The sequence below is a fragment of the Populus nigra genome, chromosome 8 (assembly GCF_951802175.1).
Source record: "Populus nigra chromosome 8, ddPopNigr1.1, whole genome shotgun sequence".
NCBI lineage: Eukaryota > Viridiplantae > Streptophyta > Magnoliopsida > Malpighiales > Salicaceae > Populus > Populus nigra.
In genome coordinates this window covers 17,216,096-17,238,291 of record NC_084859.1, presented here as the reverse complement: position 1 = coordinate 17,238,291, position 22,196 = coordinate 17,216,096, and the positions used below count along the sequence as shown (strand labels likewise).

Sequence of the window (22,196 nt, the reverse complement as noted above, 5' to 3'; positions counted from 1 at the left end):
TTCGAGGATTGTTTGCGATTATGTTTTATTTTTTAATTATAATACATATAATTGCGTTGATTATCCTATTACATTTTAAATTACACCATTTACTTTTTATAGAATTATTTAATTTATATATATTTTTAAAACACACGTAACATCTAAGTGTCAGTAAGGATGAATTAAAAAATAAGGCCAATGATCAATATCTCTCATCGTCCAATTAGTGCTTCTTGTACATCAACCTGTTTTTGAGATTCTTTGAAATGCTATTTAAGTTTTAAAATAGTATTTTTTATGATTTTTTTAATAATTTTGATATTTTAATATTAAAAATAAATTTTTTAAAAGTTAAAAATATATATTATTTTGATATATTTCCAAACAAAAAAAATATCTTCTATGCTTTCAAATAAACCCTAAAAATATTTTGAATTCAAACCCTGTCCGATGGGAGTAAAAGGAGCAGAACATTACCCAAAAATCATAAATCAACCCAGAAAACAGAATTTGAAAGGTTATATATATGTTTATGAATTTCATTTACAACAAATTGCCTCCAATTAACGATACGTCCGGGCAACGATAAACATAGTTGTGGCCGCTCCAAACTGTACTCGTTGAGAATTAACGTAAGCTAGCCACAAGTGACTGAAAACACAGGAATATGGAAGTGGTGAATGGTGAGAAGCGATCAGAAAGTCATGAATCATGCACCCACATGATGATGCTCTTCCCGCGGCATGGACCACCGGGAGTCGGGGACAGTTTGACAGGCACCTTTTAGTTTATTTTCCACTAAAATATTTTCCAATTTGTTTGGCAAATTTGGAAATCAAATGGAGCCGGCACGATAAGTTTCACAAATTTCTTCTTTTAGATTATTACTAGATAATTTGTTGGTGTTGCAGTGTTGCGTTCCATATCATATTGATTTTTTAAATATAATTCAATAAAAAAACAAATTAAAAAGGATTACAAATTTAATTTCTAAACAATATAATATTAAATAAAAAAATATAAAAAAATACTATTTTAATAAATAATATTTTGTAAGTGCAGATACAATAATTTACTACATCCTTTATTAATTTTGCAAATAACATAGCATGAAAGTATAAATAATCTACTCAATATGATATTGGCAGATATGGAAAGTCACATGCCTATAAAGAAAAGGGAAGAGAGGTGTTTTTGTCATTTTAGAATGTAGTATTTTTCGATAAAAATTTTGTTTGTTTTTATGTTTTAAAAAAGTTTGAATTTTTTTTATTTTAAATTATTATTAATTTTAATATTTTAAAATCATTTTTATATGTTGATTTTAATAATATTTTTTTAAATAATAATAAAATATTTTTCTAATATATTTTTAAAATAAAGATATCTTAAAATACATGAAAAAATCTGCAAAAACAAAGCAGAAAGTAGGGTCGGTGGGCTTGGTCATGATAGCAAAGTAGCCCAATGGATAAGAAGACAAAAGTAGAAAAGCGCAGTCCTCGAAAAGCAAAAAAAACAGTGACATAGTGGCCCAGATATCTGAGGTGAGAGATGCAGAGGTTCAGATTTAAGAAAGACAGAAAGGGGTAAAGTAACCAGTGGTCGGTACGTGTCCACCTTCACCAGTTTTCTCCTTTCCCATTAACCCAAAAAAACAGAAGAAAAACCCACAAATGTTACCGACTTTCAAAACACATTCTCCTCTCGTCGCCAAGCATGCTCGATTGCACAGCCACATAGTTCGACGGACCCCAACGTGCAAAAAGTTAAATAATGCACCTCTCTTCTCCACCACGCTCACATAAAAATAGGGTGTTTGAATAACGAGGGATGTAGTTTAATTCGTTAAATACTATATTTGTTTTTTAAAAATTATCAATTTAAATTTTACATACCTCAATGTTGTTAAAAATTTATATAATTATTAATTTTAATATTTATAAAATGAATCAAGATAAATACAACCAAACCAAAAACTCACATTAATTATATATATATAAAAAGAGTGTCTGTAATAGCTAGCTGTGATGCCCCTGCCACTATCATGGTTTTTTTTGGATCAAATGAAAAGGCTAGCCCCCACATGCACATCAATACTTTAATGTTAGTTGAAAATCAACCGCTATTTAAAGGGCATCTCCTCCTCCGTTCTCCTCAACCAATTCTCTTCCTTTTCAGCACTCTTTACGTTTAGGTGAGAATGCTAATTGCTGGCTCGCTAGCTCTAGAAACTTGAATATAATTGCATCTTTTAACGTCTTATGCGTGTCAAAAACTAAAAATTTTGTTTGAAAATGTGCAGAAGCATGGCTGCTGCTTATCTGTGGACTTTATTTCTTGGCATGCTGGTTATGGTATCTGGAACAATGGGAGCTGCCCCGAGGAAGCCAGTGGATGTGGCGTTCGGTAGGAACTACGTTCCTACATGGGCTTTTGACCACATTAAGTACTTCAATGGAGGCAATGAGATTCAGCTACACTTGGATAAATACACAGGTGTGTGTGACTGTGAGTGTGTGTTATAATCAGATCAATGAATTTTTGCTCTTCATCGTTTATTGCATTTCAATAGAGCTCTCCCTGCCTTTTTATTTTTTACTTTTCTCTTCACCGTCCGCTGGCATATTTTGCTAACAATAACGGGTTTGATATTGCGAAGGTACTGGTTTCCAATCAAAAGGTTCATACTTATTTGGCCATTTCAGTATGCAAATGAAGTTGGTTCCTGGTGACTCAGCTGGAACAGTCACTGCTTTCTATGTAAGCATTTCTCATCACGTTGCGACTGGTCATTTTCATTTTACTTGGGATTTTAGAAAAGATTTTCCTTCATTGATCAATCCCGATTTCTTAATCAATCTTTTTCTTAGTTATTATTATTATTATATCATTAAAGTTATTATTTGTTTGTTTCTTTGGCAGCTATCCTCACAAAACTCGGAGCATGACGAGATAGACTTTGAGTTCTTAGGAAACAGGACTGGCCAGCCCTACATTTTGCAGACAAATGTTTTCACAGGAGGCAAGGGAGATAGAGAACAGAGGATTTATCTCTGGTTTGACCCAACCAAGGAATTCCACTACTATTCTGTCCTCTGGAACATGTACATAATAGTGTAAGTCTTTTTTCCTATTTCATCTTTCTGCATTAACTTTTAGGAAACTTCACGGCCATAAAAGAGAGTTTAAGCAATCTAGTCTCAACACCTGATCATCTCAATTAAATTTCGGTTTCAAATTAGTTAGAATTGGCCATATAGATCCTTCCTCTTTAAAGTTCTTCTTAAAAAGGAAGATCAATCAAATTTCTGCAACATCCATGGTGGGTGGTGGGTCAACCAAATCTTAGTTTTCATTCCCTGAAAAAGAAGGAACAAGTTTTGTGTTCAAGTGCCCTTTTTCGCTAAAACCTTTTCTTACTGTCTAAATTCTAAAGTTTGGCAATGAAGAAACATGTCCACCACCTTAGGGGACTCTGTTGAAACGATGGTGAAAGGAGGTCGCTTTTCTTACTTAAGATTGTTTGTTTTCAAGGATCTATCCCGACGAAACTCTTAAGCTTGGTGGACACTCTTTTTTTTCTCCCTTTGTGATTTGATTATGTGAAATTGACAAATTATTATATAGATATGGTCCATCCTGTCCCAAAAAAACAAGTCATGCGCATGCGAAGCATAGTGTTATATAATGTATAATCCAATCTGATGGATCATAATATTTAATGCTCTATTAATCAATTTGTATAATCATTGTATATTTAATTATCAATACTACTATGAAGTTTAATTTGATAAAGTCCAGTGCAACTGGCATGTTATTGACAACGTGCATGTATAGTCATATTTCTCTCTGAGAAACTGGATCAAATTCTATTTTGTAAAAGCTGGTGCATTAATTATACGAGTGGTGTCCTTCAGGTTCCTCGTGGATGATGTGCCAATCAGAGTGTTCAAGAACTGCAAAGATTTGGGGTTGAAGTTTCCATTCAACCAGCCAATGAAGATATACTCAAGTCTATGGAATGCCGATGATTGGGCTACCAGGGGTGGACTCGAGAAGACAGACTGGTCCAAGGCACCCTTTATTGCCTCCTACAGGAGTTTCCACATAGATGGGTGCGAGGCCTCAGTGGAAGCCAAGTTCTGTGCCACACAGGGTGCTAGATGGTGGGACCAGAAGGAGTTCCAAGATCTGGACGCCTTGCAGTACAGGAGGCTCAGCTGGGTCCGCCAGAAATATACCATCTACAACTACTGCACTGATAGATCAAGATACCCTTCAATGCCCCCAGAATGCAAGAGAGACAGAGACATATAATATAGTGTCGGAGACCATATTGGTGCTGGATACATTTTATATGATTGGATTAATATTTGCTTGCCGAAGAAGCCCTTCAAGCTCTGAATCTCCACAGCTGCTTCCATCCTGTTTTACTCCTGTAATTGATATAATATACCTGAGAGCGTGATTATGGTTTCATGAGGGCGTGCCACTGCCATCATCAGCCAGCACCTACTAAGGCGTTATTCTCTCCGATTCAAAACAAAATGTCACAGTGGCACAGTTGAGATCCTGTGTTGGTGTCTATTATTGTAATGAACCATTATCTTATATTGCGAATAAAATTATTTATTATTTGATAATATATTATTATACTGGTTGAATTAGAATTATTATTGTTACAACTTATTTAATTTTAATTCAGTATTTTAAAAAAACTAAATGAATTGTTTAAGAACTATATTTTTTTTTTGGAAAACGCGCAAATATCATTGAAAAATAAATAAAAATAAAACATCATTATTTTTTTAAAAAAAAAAATAAGTAGAACCAGTGCATTATTTAATTGATGTAATCTCAATATATTTTGAAATAAAAGTGCTTGAAATTAAAGTGCGAAATAATTTTTTTTATTTTTTAAATATTATTTTTAATATTAATATTAAAAAACCAAAAACAATTTAAACAATTTAAACAATTTAAAAATATTTTTGACACAAACAATTATAATCTTAATATACTCCATGTTCACTTCAATGGATATTTTATTTTTCTTGTTATGATCCCTAGCTTCTTTTTATCTTTTCTGAATGCATGGTCAGGTGCTTGACCAACGAAATTCCCTCTATCTCAGCACGCAAACGAAGAAAATGGTTTAGTTTCCTTTATATATTATTCTCCTTTCCATTCCTTTCTGTCAGAATATACGCACTGTAAAGGATAAAGAACATCAATTTGTTCTCTTTTCAATCTAAACACCACAAACTTGTCACCACAAAAAAAGGGTTATTACTTTCTCTTAAGAGCAAATTCTTCGAGTCAAGAGGAGGGACGGACTTGTCTCATTCAAGGAAAGATTGGAGAAAGTGAATTTCTAGAAATATTAGATCCCACGACTCACCAACACACAACAGCAATCGTGACTTCATGTTCCTGGGACATGAACCGCTTCCTTAGTCCTTTGGGAATGGGCTCTGCTCTTCACCTTTTCTTTTTCTTTTTTTTAATCATTGTTTTTTTAGAATCAAATGTTCAGCTTCTCATGAACTCTGAAACAGTGAATACGTCTGTGTTAATTGTATCAGAAATAACAGAAGGCGGATCTTTTGATTCCAAATGCGTTCTCTCTCTTTTTGTTGTTGGGGGGATTGCATTCATTATCAATATGAAAAAGCTATGATCTAGCCGTGCTGCGAGAAGATTGAAATTCCTGCAATCTGGAAGCCAAATCAGTTATATCTTCAGTGATCAGGGGAAAGCAAGAGAGGCCATCGACTCTGTTATCACCTGTGTTGTCTGTGTGACAAGCACATTTCATTCATTGTTGATCAAACTTTATGTCTACATCTTATCTGCAACATTCACCTTCACAATTATAGTTTCTAATAATTCTAATTGCAAGCTCCAATTTTTACACGCAAGAGGACAATTTCAGGCTAGTTGGAGTCGCTCGTTGACAAGATCTCCTTGTTTTCAGAAGCTTAAAGCTTTCTCAGAATTAAATCCTAGTTTCCATTATCCAAAGAGAAGACGGCTATCTTTTTAAAACAGAATCATAGTAAATCAAGTTTACATGAGGCTCTGCATCTAACAAAATCACCATGGTTTTCTACTTTTGTTAGATGGTCGTCTACCATCTAACAAATCAAATAACCGACTGCTGTCATGTGTCATCAGCAAAAATTGTTCTGGAAAACCCACATCTTTTTAAAACAGCAAGGAATAAAAAAGCTTTAGTTACATCTATGCAAAAGGAAAGGGTAGGCGTATGCTAGTCTTAACCGAAGAAGATAATACTGCTTTTCTTTTCTTATTTTCATGAATCATAAAATATTATATCCATCCAAGTTAATGCTTGCCATGGTGCTGATTATGTAATTGCTGCAACATTGATTTTCAATATCTGAAAGACGTTGCAAATGTAATTCAGCGCGCAACCATGTGGACTTGAGATCATAGCTTCAAATCTGCGAGCTTAATCTACACAACCTACTGTAAACATTTATTTAACTTTAGTACAGATACCACCACCAAATTGATATATGGGAAATCTTTATTTTCTTATATCAGGAAAAACCAAGTACTTGGCAAACTGGGATGATCAACATGCCAAAAGCTCTCCAGTTATTTTTATCAGTCACCACAAAGATTCATAACAAAAAGAATCTATGGTGGGTGCATGCTTGCAGCCAACCTATAGATATGCAGAAGCAGCAGAAGTCCGTTGTTTATTACCGAGTATAACTACGAGCACGGTAACATCATCATGATATTTCCTTCTTCTCCCAACTGGAATACTCATCAGATCTTCAGTGCTAAAACCTTCATAATGACAACATTTATTCAGATATCAGAACGAATTTGAATAGACTGAATGGCCTAACATCATCATATGATATGATTCAATAATCACCAATCAATGGGAAGAGCATCTGAAATATATCATATGCAAGCATGCTTTGCCTATTAGCAGGACGTATCTTTTTCCCTGATTCTTAAAATGGTCCAAATTCTGCGGTATCAATGTTTCTGCAATTTTTGCACAGACCATGCCAGAAGGGTATATCTTTTATTCAATGGAGAGATCAACGATCGCATATGAATATGACAGAAAAATTAAGACTAAAGAAAGCATATGCTCAGAAATTTCCAAAATTTAATTATCGAAAGGAAACAGAAATTACCAGCATTATCAGCTGCTCTCTGAACAAGCTGTTCAACCAGGTGCTTTGCAGGATCACCAGAAGGATTGTTCTGGATAAAGAGATGCACAAGCTTCACAACTTCATCATTGCTAAAGAAATCAAACAATCCATCACTTCCCAAAACAACAAATTGATCCCTGTCTGAAACTCTATGACTCATAGTGAAGGGATGATTATAAACATAGGGAGGACTGCACAAATTTCGAACTCGTAGAATGCCCATCAACACATCATTCATTTTACTCTGCGGAATTAAAAGGAATAATTTATGTTAAGTAATATAAGATCTGTAAAGGAGCATTAATTTGAAGAAAACAAATAAAAAAGAAAAAACAATTCGCCATCGACCTTTTTAAGATAACCAACTCCAAATGCTCGAGTTAACTTCAGTTTCCCTTTTACTCTCCCATAGATGATAGGAGATGGATCATCAGGGTGATCGGCCAAAACTTTATTGCACTCCGACTCGTTATCAACAGTATGAGTTTCTGTTAACTGGATGGCTTTCAGCACTCCTTCCTCTTGAATGGTGCTTGTTGCTAATATTGCCCTACTATCCCCTAAATTTTGGACATAGATATGATCTCCATAAAGAAGAATTGCCAAGACACAAGATCCAACAGACACCAAATCAGGGCGATCTTCCATTTCCTGCTCAACCATGTACATAAAATCGCCTTCTGCTTGGGCTAGGGCACGATTAAGGCAGCTTATTATGTCAGAGCTGTAATTCTCATGCGTGAATTCTTCATCAACATAATTGGGTAGTTTTGCTTGTTCCATTTCAGAATTTGAATGGCCAGAATCGTCGGGGAGGGCAATATGCAATGTGACATTTTCACCTTCTAAGGTACTTTTAAACGAACCAGGCTGCTTCTTTTTGTTCCACTCCAGCATATGCAGGTAAAAACAGATGTTTTCATAGAGAGTACCAGCTAAGAAATCAGCCGCATCACGCCCATTAAATCCATCATAGATTCCACAGAAGAGCCATCCATTTTCTTCAGAACACACAGCTTGGACTCTATCCTCGCCTGCAGCCCCTCCAGCCATTTGCACTTCCATTGTATTGAGAAAGGTCGAGGATTCTGTTCTGGTAGGAGCACTCATAGATTTCCACAAGGTCTCAGCAAAGTCCTTATCCTTCGGTGTACTACCGCCCAAGGAGGTGAAGCTGCTATAGGAGGATGATGATGTGAAATCTAAGCGTGATAGGGAAGGAGAAGATGCCATCCTTCTAAATGATTTTGGAGAATCAAGGTTAGGCAAGATCTCCTCTCCAATGAGACCATTACACAGATTTGTGTTTGCCAAAGTAGCATTGGCACTAAGAGCAGCACCAGACAAACACGAAAAGGAGCTACTCATCTTCATACAAGAATCTTGGATCATGGTGCTGTTCAAAAAGTCGAATCCCTCTGGCACAATGGAAGGAATACTAGGGCCAGTGACATTGCACTGATAACCAAAACTAACACTTAGTTCCCTTGAATATACAGGTGCATCATCCGATCCTTCCATCATCATTAAATCTGGTATAGGAAAACAGTACAGGTTCCTAGTAAATACTTGTTTTTTCCTCGAAGACCATGGGTGATGTACAGGATGCTAGAGACAAAGTTTCAAACACTTGGATACTGAAAGAAACTGAGCCTGAAATATATCACAAAGATAAAGTTATTAAATCACACTGCCTAAGAAAGAAGATTCCAGGCTTAGCACGCCATGAAAAATCTTTCCACGAATTGGGAAATCAGAGCATAGCTTGACAGCTAATATTCAGCAGAAATAAAAGAATCATGATGGATTCCATTGACAAGCAATAACTAAAAAAGGAAACTGTGTAAATCCAAGATTCTTTATTAACAATAAAAAAATGCCTTCAATTCGAGATACAAAGCTAACAGTCTAAGAAAAAATCATTTTCACGATAAACAGATCAAAATAAACATAGAACCCGTAATTGACTGTGTTCAATTTCTAACTTCGGAGGAAAAGGAGCGAAAGTTAAACAGAAGAAAAAAATAAATAAATAAAGGGGGCAAAAGAAAACAGAAGAGAAAACTTAGCATACCCGAAATAGAAATGGTTGTGCTTTTAAGAAAGGAGACCATGGGTAGCGTTTATCAAGAGAAATTTGAATATCCTGCAAAAATGAAAGCAAACAAGGAAAGAAACTACCATTAGATTGGGAAATCGGAATCTGGAAGAAACGGATAATCAGCCAAATCAATCACCACTTGTTCCATTTAATTGTGTAAGTGCCCTGTTATCTCCATTTTTGGGATTTCTGTGGGGGGAAAAAGAAAGAATCTTGGCATGAGAAAATCGACAAATCAAGCAGATGAAACGAATAAGAAGAAGCATGCAACGTTAGAAAGCTAAAGATGTGAAAATGATGCACGCAAATGGCACTTACAGGAAGAGATTCACAGAGGAGAGGAGTTGAACACTAGAACAGAGAGAGAGAGAGATATCAAACGTAGAGAGCCACTAACAGTTGACGTTCAGATGCAAACGACAACTCCTTTGAAAAATAGAAAAGGACCAGTAACGATGGAGAGATTTTACGAGGCGACTCGACTCTCCAAGGACTGGAAAGGCCTATTGTGAACCGTGGCTGGTGCTTGTTGAGATGAGACTTGAGAGGCCCTACCTACCCCACCGCCATTCTCATATACGACAGCTTGTTTGGATCCATTTATTCAACGTTTTGTCATTCCCAGCAGTGTATATATTCATTATATTATTCAGCATTTGTTTATTCTCAACTTGAGGCTATTTCCAAGTCAGACAAAGCTGCAACAAATATTAATCCCCTTTTCTTTTCTTTTTATCAAAAGTCAGTGCTTGCGCACATTAAATCCTTGTTATTTAAAATTCTATTAAAATATTTTTTTTATTTTTAAAAGTTTATTTTTATATCAGCATATTAAAATAATTTAAAAATTAAATTTTTTTATTTTTTTTAAATATAAAAACAAATGTGCTCTGTTTTGCATTGAGATTAAAATTATATTTAGATACATTTTTAAAAATGAATTTAGCAATTTAATATATATTTTTTATCTCTCTTTCGTATTCTCATGTTTTTCACGCGTTCTCTCCTTTGATTTTTTCTAGCGCCGTGTTCTTTGGTCTCCGCCGCTGTCTTCCCTGTTCCTTCTAGCTTTTATGGCTGGGTTGTTCGGCTTCCTCGGGCATCTGGGATTGGAGAGGCGAGCAGGATGAATCGGCTTGCCTCCTCTCAGAGTTGGTATGGAAGATATGAAGGGATTTCTTTAGATATCTTAGATTTCAACCTTGTATAACTCAGAGATAGAGACACAAACCCTGTTCGTAAACAATCAACCATGAACAAATTGATCAACGTTGTAGTCCAGTACGATGAACATGGAATTTAAAACAACGAACACTTATTATCCATTTTTCTAGATTTTTGTTTCTCTTAAACGTATTTTTCTTCTTACTGATTTTCCTCCTCACTCCTGGAATCTAATACATCTCCTCATTGTATTATCCATTTTTCGAAGAGATTTTTTTTTATTTGAATTTAACTTTAATATTATTCACAAGTTACGATTTACAGTAATCCGATTGCAATGAAATCACTCGTGAATTTGTCTTGCCTGCAGATCTTGAATAAAAGCAATCAAAATAATAAAATGCCAGACTCGGTGGAAAATATATTCAAATAAAATATGATAATTTGTCGATGGAAATCTTCTCCTACATTCTGAAATTTACTCGTGGAAAATTAACGAAGATTCAGGTAGCATTCATTTCAATTCTTCAATTTTATACAGATTTAGGTGTTTCATCGTGCCACCTAAGCTCATTTCATTGTTCACCCTCCTGCTCACAAGCCTTCTTTTTCTTTTGAAGTCCTTATTGTTGTTGTTTTTTTCACTTTGGTCATTGAGATTTGTTCTCCTCTTTGGTCCTTACAGATTGTGCTGTCACGGTTTTATATATTGGGTTTTGTTTCGCTATGCATGCTTTCATGGATGATCTATGAAAAGAATCATTTTGACATTACATTATAAGCTGCTATTATAGGCTTTGTTTAAAGAATTAAAAACAACAAGGATTAAAATTGATAGACAAAAAAAATCAAGAGTAGTTTTTTCATTTGTCTTGTTCTTGGGCACGTCTTTCAACACTTTGGCTCTATTGTTTTTATATTTTACTTTTCAGTTAAAAAGCTTTATTTTTTATATATTTTAGTTATGTGGCTGTGGCTGTGGCTCACCTGTAGCCACAAATATTGTTGTTTGGTAATGCTTCAAAAGCAATTTATGTGCTGGTAGCGCCCACATCAATTGTAGCTGCCACAAGTTTACAAGAAGCGGCTCTTTGCTGCTTCTTGTGCTGAGCAAACCGGTCCGGTTCAAAGTTAAAAATGTATTGAACCGGCTCCGACCCAACAAAATGAAAAAAAATTATTTTTAATTGTGTTTTATTCAAAAAACTAGTGTTAAACATTATTCAATGACATTATATAAATTAGATGAAAATCGCTTGATGACGTAGCATTTGCAGAATTTGATCACAATCCCAATTTTATCTCTGATTATGTTTTACCTGATGTTGTTGCGCTCTTAAAAAATCTGTGAAAACTATAGTCCTTGCCGGATGTATTTCATATGTGAAGGAATTGAAAATAGTTTAATGAAACAATAAATAATATTTTATATAGAGTATGATTTATTTCATGATGTAATCGTAATAGTTAAATATATAATATTTAAATTAAAAACCATAAATATTAATATATATTTTTTAAAATTATTTTATAATCTCAATTTCAAAAGCATTATTAACCAAACACATTAAACTATTTTTTGTTCAACCTCAATTTCAACCACAGTTTTAATCAAATATATATTTTTCTAAACCAATCTCAACTAAAAATATTTTTTATAAAATAACTTTGTTCAAACTATAACCACAACAATTACCGTAATACCAAACGCACGCGTAGATAGCATGGAAAAAGTCATTAGAAAGGGAGGAGAAAGACAGATCTCGTAAGACCAAATTATGACTAACGATAATTTTAATTTTCGTGCTTATAAATTCAATTTTAAAACCCAAGTTTCATGAAAGTGGATTTCCTTGCAGTCAAATGAATCTTGGCTGGTTTTAAATTTAGATGAATAATGATATTTGAAAGGATGAGATGCGGCAAAGCATGACACTTATGCTTGTATTAACTATACTTTTTAAATCAAATTAGTCAATAAAATGTGACAACATGAGATCGGTTATATATATATATATATATATATATATGGACTGATGCACATATTAAAAAAAAAACAGGTTTAATGTGTTTTTTTAAGAAATGAAATATGAATGACAAGGTGGAAAACATTAAAAAACATGTTCATTTACGCCTGAGGTAAGAAAGATTGATGAAAACCGGAGGTAGCTGTGCATCTCAAATGTCCCTTGCCGATCTCCAAAGCGACATGTGCTTAGTTTAGTAGCGAAGAGGGAGATATAGTGATTTGGCTGTGAGGCAGCAAAAACAACGACTTGGTAGAAGACTTTTGGTGACGTCGAATGACTGTAACGGATTTATCTACAAAGAAACAGTGGGCTATTGAAGCAACCTGGTTCTCAATAAATAATCAGCTAATCCTTCTAGTCTTAGCAATATAACAAGTCAATCCTTCTAGTTTTAGAAATTGTAATTTAGTCCATCCATTGATTTTAAATTTATTGAAAGCTCACTTGACTCTCGAGAAAACGACTCAACTACCGTGCTGATCCCCCTCCCTAGGACGCATGAGTAAGAGAAATGAGCGGGCTCGAGAGAAGGGGAGAGCGCCAACAAAAGAATAGAAGAAAAAACACCAAAAGGAGAAATAAAGGGCCAAGCTGTTTCAGTTTTGTATTGGTTTCACGGGGGCTCAAGGCCCAACAATAAAGACAAAAACCTAGGGATGGGCCTTTGGAAGGCCCATACAATCAAATCCTATGCTTATCGACGACGATGTCTGGACTCTGGAGGCGTGTGACATCATGGGCATAGAAATCAGAATAAAATATTTTACAGTTTAAACAAAGCTGAAAAGCCATTTGAAATTTCTCAGTGGTCTTCGCTTTGTCAGTGGGCTTCTACAGCCCACATTTACAAGTTCTTCGAAACCAGGATTAAATTGTGATTCGTGAAGTAATGATCGGGCCGGAAGAAATGGTCTATCATAATCCAGATTTTTAATAGGCCCATTAGAAAACCACAACAGACCAACCCTAGATGCTAATCAGGGCATGAGAAAGAGTGCTACCATATAAAACCGGAAAAAATGTAGTGTCTATCTTCACTCCCTGTACAGCGGCAACGGCGGAGGAAGCAGCAGCAGAGAGAGTAAGCAAGAATGCCAGCTGGACATGGTTTGCGATCAAGGACCAGAGATCTATTCGCTCGTCCCTTCAGGAAGAAGGGTTACATCCCTCTCACCACATACCTCAGAACGTACAAGGTAGGCGACTATGTCGACATTAAGGTAAATGGCGCTGTCCACAAAGGCATGCCCCACAAGTTCTACCATGGCCGCACAGGTCGCGTCTGGAATGTAACCAAGCGCGCTATTGGTGTCGTCATCAACAAGCAGGTCGAGATCTATCTATCTAATTGACTTCTTTTATATATATATATATATATATGGAGTTTTTTCATTTTTAATTTATTATTTTGGAAAACTATATGGAAAATTGTTGTAGGTTGGGAATAGGATTATTGGGAAGAGAATTCATGTTAGGGTGGAGCATGTGCAGCCGTCGAGGTGCAGGGAGGAGTTCAAGTTGAGGAAGAAGAAGAATGATGAGTTGAAGGCGGAGGCCAAAGCTCGTGGTGAAAAGATTAGTACTAAGAGACAGCCTCAAGGACCGAAGCCCGGATTTATGGTGGAGGGTGCTACTCTTGAGACTTTCACTCCTATTCCTTATGATGTGGTCAATGATCTCAAGGGTGGTTATTGATTTCTTTTTCATGATTTCGCTGTTTTCAAGAGTTTTGTCCGTGCTTAGCTTATGTTGTCCGAAATGAATGAACGTGGAGTTTTATTGTTGTAATGATTTTTGATTACTTGTGACCCTTCTAATGAATTTGCATTTTTGGTGCTGTTGGAATATCTGAATTGTTGCTGTTTCTGCTGCTGCTGCTGCGAGTGTTTGCTAGGCCAGATTATGCATTACTACTTAGTGATTTGTTAGACATGATTATTTGCTGGTCGAGGAAATGGTGTTGACATGGGCTCTGTGCAAATTAGATTAAGTTTATTTGGTGCTGTTGTTTCTTTCCTTAACTTGTATACCTGCAAGTTCATTATATGATAGAAAACAATCTATTGATAAACATGTTCATTTGATGTTTATCATGCTTATACAAATCATATGAAGTTTAGCAATCTTTCAATTCAAACAATTCTTTGCCATATTCATTACATAAAACTTGCACTGTCGCACCATGGTGGATGTTGCGGCAGTGTGTCAAAAATGCAGGTAATTGTAGAAAACTAGGAATTCTAAAGATAAGTAGGGATTTTAGAGATTTAACTAGGGAGTTAGTTATAATTAAGAAAAAAAATAATAGTACAATATTTTTTATTATTAAAGACTACTATTATTACATATTTTCTATTAAATTTGTTTTTTTTTATTGACAATTATTTGAAAAATTCAACATCGATCTTCAGAAGTTAAAAAATGACATAATCTCGTCAAAGATATTGAAGTGTTGAGCCTTAAAAGAAGTTTTTGTCGAAATTGTATGTACTCTCTTGGAAGAGGAACTGTACTCCGAATCAACTTTCTCGATTTTCAACAAAGAATGGTCATGGGACTTTATGAACCTTCACCAATAACCTTTTGCTCCTCCTCATCCGATTCATCTTTTGCTCATAAATTAACCAAAGAAAACTATGTAATTTATCAATGGAAAGTTCATCAGTATCCTTATATTTACCTATTGAACAGACAACAAAAATGAATTTTGGTGTCTATGATGGTAATTTACTTTGTTTTACCACTACGAATTCATATCTTGTAGTATTGCCATCGTTCATGAAAAATTATTCATGGCCAACTCTTTCATATTCATCCCAGATAATTTGAATTCTATACAGAGTATTTATAGTTGCTGTCTCTTTGCCCTGTTATTCATTATATTTCTTTTTCATGAAATCTCAAATATCCTTAGAGATGTTCTATCATTGTTTTTTGCAGTTCCATTATTGGTGTTTTGGTTGGTGGTTCAACTATATTCCTTAAAAAATGACTTGCAAATACTTCTTAGACCTTGACAAATTCTCCATTAACAGGCTTCAATAACTACAATGATTATCAAAACGTGGAATGAATGTTCGAAAAAAAATTATTTAATTAATATTTTGTGTTGGAATTCATGCTGCCACTGTAAAGGGAGAATCTGTTGTGTTTTGGGAGATTTCAATGTGCTTCTGCTGTTGCATTTTTCTGCAGCGCAGAAGGTGCTATGCTAGCGTGGAAGTTGCCTCTTTGGAGGTCTGCTATTGCGAAAAACTATTGTTACGTATATTCTTTCCTTTCTTATAGGTTATTTTTTAATTTAGGGTTTACAAGAAACGAATTAAAATCACCAATTGTTTAGGATACTATACCGTAAATCACCAATCTAATCTAAACCAAGTCATCAATTTAAGCCACAACTCAACATGCCTAACAGGTAACAATAATGTGTTCTCTTAGTAGGACAAGAGCAGCATCTGACAATAGCATTGCAAGGAGTTGTTTTCTTAAATAATGGCAGGTTGTGAGAGAGCTGCTACAGTGATCAGTGAGGAGAGAAGAAACATATTGTAATTCTCAAGACCAAGGCTTCGAAGTACATGGATCAAGGCTAGGACCTGAGCTAGAGGATCAATGTAATGTGGGTTTCACCAGGTTTATGCTCTTGTGAAATTGCTCTAGATATATGAATCTAGTACATGTCATCATTTGAGGAAACTCTGTCAATTTTTCCATGTCTGCCCTATTTCTCTAGCAATGAAGTTTTGGCACTCGGAGATGGAGATCCAGTGATTCATGGTCATGGATAACCTTGACTGGTTCATTCCATTATCTCACTCGAGAAAGTTCTTGTCTACCTGTGTGCAGCAGTACGGAGTTTTGCAGGGTTTTTTTCTGTCATCAAAATAAATATCTGTTCGACAACATTGTGAAAATCTCATTTATGGACAACATTGGCGTTAATTTCCTCTCCTTTTATAAACAAGACGCCTACGAAAGAAACTGGTTAATGGATCCACTGTTGTATCGAGTTGTTAAAATCCTCGGGAAGCACCAGCAAAAGATGGCTGAAGAATTCCAGCCAGCATGTAGAAAAATCGTCCTGGAAGTGAGAGAAGCTCTACACTATCAATTCAGATTCATCAAAAGTGTACCGAAGTTAAATAAGCAAACTCAAAGAATTGAACTTCACTATTTCACAATCAACAATGGTTTAAAAATGTCAAAATCGAAGTGCGGTTCATTTATTTTTTTATTTAAAAATATCAAAATTTTGTTTTTTTATTTTTAGACACTTGTTTTTTTAGGTTAAGATTTTAATGGAATTTATTCTCTAACAAAAAGTTTTTTAATATCAAATATTAACATGTTTAAATAAATTATAAATAAAAAAATTAATTTATAAACCTCTTGGTTTACATGTTTTTGAGAAATTAAAAAACTATATCACATAAAAAAACAAAATTTTATTGTTTATTTTATACTAGAAAGATGAAGAATTAAAAATAGGCTGATAAGATACCCAAATGTTTAGATAACAAAATAGTATTGAACTTAAACCAGGTCTAGTTATATATATTCTTTTTAATCTTTTTTCCCCTTTTTATTTTCCTTTCTTCTTTTTATTTTTTTTTAAATTTCATTCTTCAAAAAATTCTGGCCGGTGACCTCATGCACTATTCATATAAAACTTCTTGACCCCCCCCCCCTTCTTTTTTCCCTTTCCTTTTTCTTTCTTTTACATTTCCTTGTTTTTTTTTTCTATTTTCATCTTTTTTTTCTCAATTTTTTTCTTTAATATTTAATTGATTTTAAATTTATCTTCATAATTTATTTCAATTCACCGCATAGCTTGGATTGATCAAATATTTTATTTACCCTTTTTTTTTTTGCTTTCCTATCCATTTTCCTTGTTTTTTTTTTAATTTATTTCTTCATAATTTATTTTGATTTGCAGCTTTATTTGGGTTAATCAAATATGTTGGCATTTGAATATTAAAAAAAATCATCTTAAATTATTTTTATATAATCCAAATCGCACTTTAAAATTCAAGTTAGCTTTGCACTTACCAAGTCGATCGAGACATGTCAGAATAGTTCTTATATAATTTAATTTTAAATCCAAGCTATATAAAAAATTAAATTGGAAGACTTTAAAATCAAACCATTGGCCCAAATTTAATAGCAAAATAAACAATTTTTTTATGGACTAAATATTTTCCTTTTTATATTTAATTTTTTTATCCAACTCACCGCATAAGTAATTTATTGCTATCTGTCCTCATTGTGGGATGACGAGCTACTATGCCCTTGTGTTTTGCTCTCTCCATTTCTATTTTTGGTATATAGTAACCATCTAGGTGGTGGCCTAGTGGTAAAAGTTTGAGATCAAGAGGTTGGCTCCCTCTGTGGTCTTAGGTTCGAGCCCTGTGATTACTCATATGATGACCACTGGAGGCTTTCATAATTGTTAACTTCAGGACCTGTGGGATTAGTTGAGGTGCGCGCAAGCTAACCCGGACACCAACGTTAAACTAAAAAAAAAAAAAATTTTAGTATATAGTATTGGCAACAACTTACCAGAGGAATTACTTAATACTGCTCCAACTTTCTATTCTTACAAGAAATAATAGTCACTAGTCCATTCGTTGTGATCTGCAGTCCATCGAATCATTTTTTAAAATATAAAAAAATTGTTAATGGCTTGATCAACGCTATTAAACTTGGATAAAAAAATAAACTTGAAATCTCTTAACTTGAATTTTTTATTAGCGTGAGCTTTTAAAAAATAAATTATATAAAAGCTAACTCGATGTGAATTGATTTATTTAATAGGTTCAAAGGATACCCGGATAATTAATTTTTATTTTAAAAAATTAATGTTAAATAATAAGATAAAATAAATAAATAAATAAAAGAACACCGGGCCATATTAACTTTTGAAACCCGTAACCTAGGTTATTAGATTGGAAATGTCATACATGGAAAAATGATGAAATTCAATCCCCACCAAAACTAATATTGAATGATAAATTATCATTGTTATTATTATCATCAATATTATTGCTATCATTACAACTATTATTATTATCACTATTATTAACGAGTAATGTTATTATTATCGCTATCACTATTATTATTATCACTACTACTTTACTATTAATAGCGTTAATAATATTATCATTGTTATTGTTGTTGTTACTATTATGATTACTATTACTTTCACAATTATTATTATTATTAATATTATTATCGCAATCATTACCACTTTTCATATCATAATAAACTATTATTATTAATATTATTATCACTATTAGTAGTATTATTAGTAATATTGTTAGTATTATTATCATTATTACTACTACTATTATATATTATTACAATTACTATAATTACCATTATTAGTATCATTACCATTATTATTATTATTATTATTATTATTATTATTATTATTGAAATAACAAAAATCATAAACTTAATTTGAAGGATAAAATTAAAAATCATAAAATCTCTGACAAAAGAGCAAAGGAAACAAATAAGAAATCAAAAGAAGAATGACCAAACTGAAATTAATATTATTATTATTGAAAAAATCATAAATTTTATTTGAAGGATAAAATCATAAAGTATAAAAACTTTGATAAAAAGACAAAAAAAAAAGAAATCAAAAGTAAAAGGACCGAACTGAAAAACATTATATATACAAATTAGAATTGGAGGATTAAATTGAAAACAAATAAAACTTTAACAAAAGAGAAAATGACCAAAATTAAAAATCAAAACTAAAAGGATGGATTATGAAACACCTACAATAATAAGGGCTAGATTTACTTTTTTTAGGTAGGAGAGAGAACTGAAGGGGAAAAAAAAGTAAAGATCACCAGTGATAAATTGATTATTTTTAAAAGACATGCGTCACCTATCAATAAAAAAAACATGATTAATAATAAAATGAGATGGCAAAAACATATTTTCAACTACCGGGAAGCATCTCATGAGTGGTGCAAAATGTGTGGCACTTTCCATGCGTCAACATCCTTTTTAATTTTAAATATAATAATTAAATAGTAAATTATGTTATTATCTTTGACTAAACTAGTAATTACAAAAAATAAAACCTTCATAGAAAGACACCAATACCCCTATGTCAATGGACTGATTTTTTGAACCCCAAGATTAAATATGTAATTTTACTGTCTATTAAAAATATGAGATGATCGAAAAAATCCTTAACTAGAGTTGAATGATTTTTTATTTTAAAGGTAACAAAATCCTTTTACATAGCAAAAGCATGGTGAAAAGAAAAAGACACCCCCAGCAACTCTCAAATGATAAACATATCAAATGAAAATATCATTTTAGATTTGGTTTTTAATGGCATCTCTTTTCAAGTCGAGGTACTTTAGCAGCTGTAACCAATCACTTTCGACGGCATCATTAATAGTAAATTTTAGCGGTTCTTTTTTGTGCAAATCCATACGAGGTAATTCGTTGCGTCTTTTGAATACTGAGAATCAATAATTTTCTTGTCTGGGAAGCAACAAAGAGAATAAACTACTCTTGGATGCTTTAGAAATGTACTGATGACAGCCAGAATGCCAAATATTCTCTTGCAGGGAGCTCACTGTGAAAATGGCCGCTAGGCCCTCTGTGATTCTCTCTCCCCTTTGCTTTCTTGAAGTTTCTTGTACGGGTCAAAAGATATATTCTCTCAGGAACTGTACTGATAACATCTTACTCTGGATTGTTCAGCGATCCAACTTTCACGATTTTCAATGAAGAATGGTCATGGGACTTTATCAGTACCAGCTTCATCAGTAACCTTGAACAAGTCATCTGTGGAAATCCTAGCTCTTTAGATTTGAGAATGCCATTAGCTAAATGGAAAACAAATTTCTGTCTTCTTTTTGTGCTGTGCAAAGCCATTCTAGGCAATTCATCAATTTCTTGTCTTGGAAGCAATGAAGACATAAAGTAAACTTGGATTCTTGAAAGAATAGTCTTGCTTCCTTCTTTTAAATCGATACAAGGCACGAGAAATGAAGCACGTCTTGCACTCTTTCTTTTAATCACTGTGAAGAAAACTGTTTAGCAACTTGAAGAAATGGAGGAAGTGCAATTGCTGATTGATGTTACAAAAGAACTACAGAATAAGTTGGATACTTCGATGCAGAACATCCTATGGAACAAACGATCAATCTACAAAGTACCTGCATCTGTCACAGTTCTTAACAAAGCAGCGTATAGGCCCCAGACAGTATCCTTTGGGCCTTACCATTACTTTGACGATCAGCTAAAGCGAATGCAAGAGCACAAACACCGAGCTCTTCATTATTTTCTAGAGAGGTCAGGAAAATCTCTAGAGCTGTTTCTCCAATCCTTAAATGAAGTGGTGCAGGATTTAAAGGATTCGTATGATCAACTTGATAAATCATGGAAAGATGATACGAGCAAGTTCTTGCAATTGATGATTCTTGATGGCTGTTTCATGGTGGAAATTATGCGCCTTGCTATTCAACCTTCCAATAACTATGCTGCTGATGATCCAATTTTTAGCAGCCATGGGAGGGTCTATACGGTGCCATTTATCAAGCGTGACATGTTGATTGTTGAAAATCAATTACCAATGCTTGTTCTGTACAAGCTTGTTGCTGTTGAAAGTGATGGGACAAAGGTATATCCTATTTAAATTTAATTACATTGTCATCCTAGCTATTGAAATCTTGTTCATATCGTTCGCCATGAAAACTTTTACTTTTACTTTTATGCAGGATGAAGAGTTTGTCAACAAGCTCGTACTCACTTTCTGTAATGATCCCGATGCAAGTGTCTTCAAGTTGGGTAAATGCTTGCATGTGTTGGATTTATATAGGAAGAGCCTGATTCAGAAAGACCCCAACCGGAAAAGGCATCAACCCAGAGTAAGGGGTGGACTACATAAAGATGTCAATGATATTGTTCGGTCTGCAGCAGAGATCAATGAAGCTGGAATCAGGTTCAAGAAAAGTAAAACTAAAAGCCTAAAAGACATTTCGTTCCACCATGGGGTCCTTGAGCTTCCTGCCATCGTGGTGGACGATGTAACTGAGGCACTCCTTTTGAATTTGATGGCCTTCGAACGCTTCCATGTTGGTGCAGGAAACGAGGTTACTTCTTATGTCTTCTTCATGGACAACATCATTGACAATGAGAGGGATGTTTCTCTCCTACACTCAAGAGGGATCATCCAGAACGCCATCGGAAGTGATAAAGCTGTTGCTAAACTGTTCAACTCTCTTTCCAAGGACATTGCACTGGACCCAGACAGCAGCCTAGAATTGGTGCAAAGGCAGGTCAATGCCTACTGCAGGAAGCCTTGGAATGCCTGGCGTGCCAACCTAATCCAAACCTATTTCAGAAATCCATGGGCGATCCTATCTCTTGTTGCTGCACTAATCCTCTTCGCGCTCACAATTGTTCAGACTGTATATACTATATTATCTACTGCAACGCCTTCCTCCTGACCTCCTAGTTGTCCTCCTACGACACTCGCTTAGTTTAATTATCTACGTACTGCAATTTCATGTAATGTTTTTCACAACATTTTTTTTTTAAAACCAAAACTGAACTTCTTTCGTTGTTGAATTTCTCTCTCTCTGGTTTATTTCGCCAATGTTAAAATCGGCTTTGTACAAGATCACTTCTCATTTTATGAATTGTATGTGCATGAAAAGCCCATTTTCCTCGCAA

General features: G+C 34.2%; 4 protein-coding genes across 6 annotated transcripts; 3 read left to right on the top strand and 1 right to left on the bottom strand.

Annotated features, from left to right (window-relative positions):
* Nucleotides 1-2,045: 2,045 nt before the first annotated feature.
* Nucleotides 2,046-4,630, top strand: LOC133702222 (xyloglucan endotransglucosylase protein 34). 2 transcript variants are annotated; one of them, XM_062126509.1, is made up of 5 exons: nt 2,046-2,179; nt 2,288-2,481; nt 2,645-2,745; nt 2,908-3,101; nt 3,903-4,630. In XM_062126509.1, exons 2-5 carry the CDS (start codon nt 2,292-2,294, stop codon nt 4,300-4,302), a joined length of 885 nt encoding a protein of 294 aa, XP_061982493.1. In that variant the 5' UTR covers nt 2,046-2,179; nt 2,288-2,291; the 3' UTR covers nt 4,303-4,630. The 2 variants fall into 2 exon arrangements, with proteins under 2 accessions (XP_061982493.1, XP_061982492.1); XM_062126508.1 differs by lacking the exon at nt 2,046-2,179 and having other exon boundaries at nt 2,280-2,481.
* A 1,890-nt stretch (nt 4,631-6,520) lies between these two features.
* Nucleotides 6,521-9,881, bottom strand: LOC133700841 (probable protein phosphatase 2C 40). 2 transcript variants are annotated; one of them, XM_062124534.1, is made up of 6 exons: nt 9,610-9,881; nt 9,428-9,480; nt 9,265-9,336; nt 7,539-8,843; nt 7,170-7,434; nt 6,521-6,807 (listed from the first exon to the last, which is right to left on the bottom strand). In XM_062124534.1, the coding sequence occupies exons 4-6, from the start codon at nt 8,715-8,717 to the stop codon at nt 6,680-6,682; spliced, it is 1,572 nt and encodes a 523-aa protein (XP_061980518.1). In that variant the 5' UTR covers nt 8,718-8,843; nt 9,265-9,336; nt 9,428-9,480; nt 9,610-9,881; the 3' UTR covers nt 6,521-6,679. The 2 variants fall into 2 exon arrangements, with proteins under 2 accessions (XP_061980518.1, XP_061980519.1); XM_062124535.1 differs by lacking the exon at nt 9,428-9,480.
* Nucleotides 9,882-13,508: 3,627 nt separating this feature from the next.
* Nucleotides 13,509-14,332, top strand: LOC133700878 (large ribosomal subunit protein eL21z/eL21y-like). The gene is made up of 2 exons (XM_062124591.1): nt 13,509-13,813; nt 13,923-14,332. Exons 1-2 carry the CDS (start codon nt 13,577-13,579, stop codon nt 14,178-14,180), a joined length of 495 nt encoding a protein of 164 aa, XP_061980575.1. The 5' UTR covers nt 13,509-13,576; the 3' UTR covers nt 14,181-14,332.
* Nucleotides 14,333-20,097: 5,765 nt separating this feature from the next.
* On the top strand, nt 20,098-22,196 carry LOC133701210 (UPF0481 protein At3g47200-like). Its single transcript, XM_062125047.1, has 2 exons — nt 20,098-21,141; nt 21,239-22,196. Exons 1-2 carry the CDS (start codon nt 20,572-20,574, stop codon nt 21,968-21,970), a joined length of 1,302 nt encoding a protein of 433 aa, XP_061981031.1. The 5' UTR covers nt 20,098-20,571; the 3' UTR covers nt 21,971-22,196.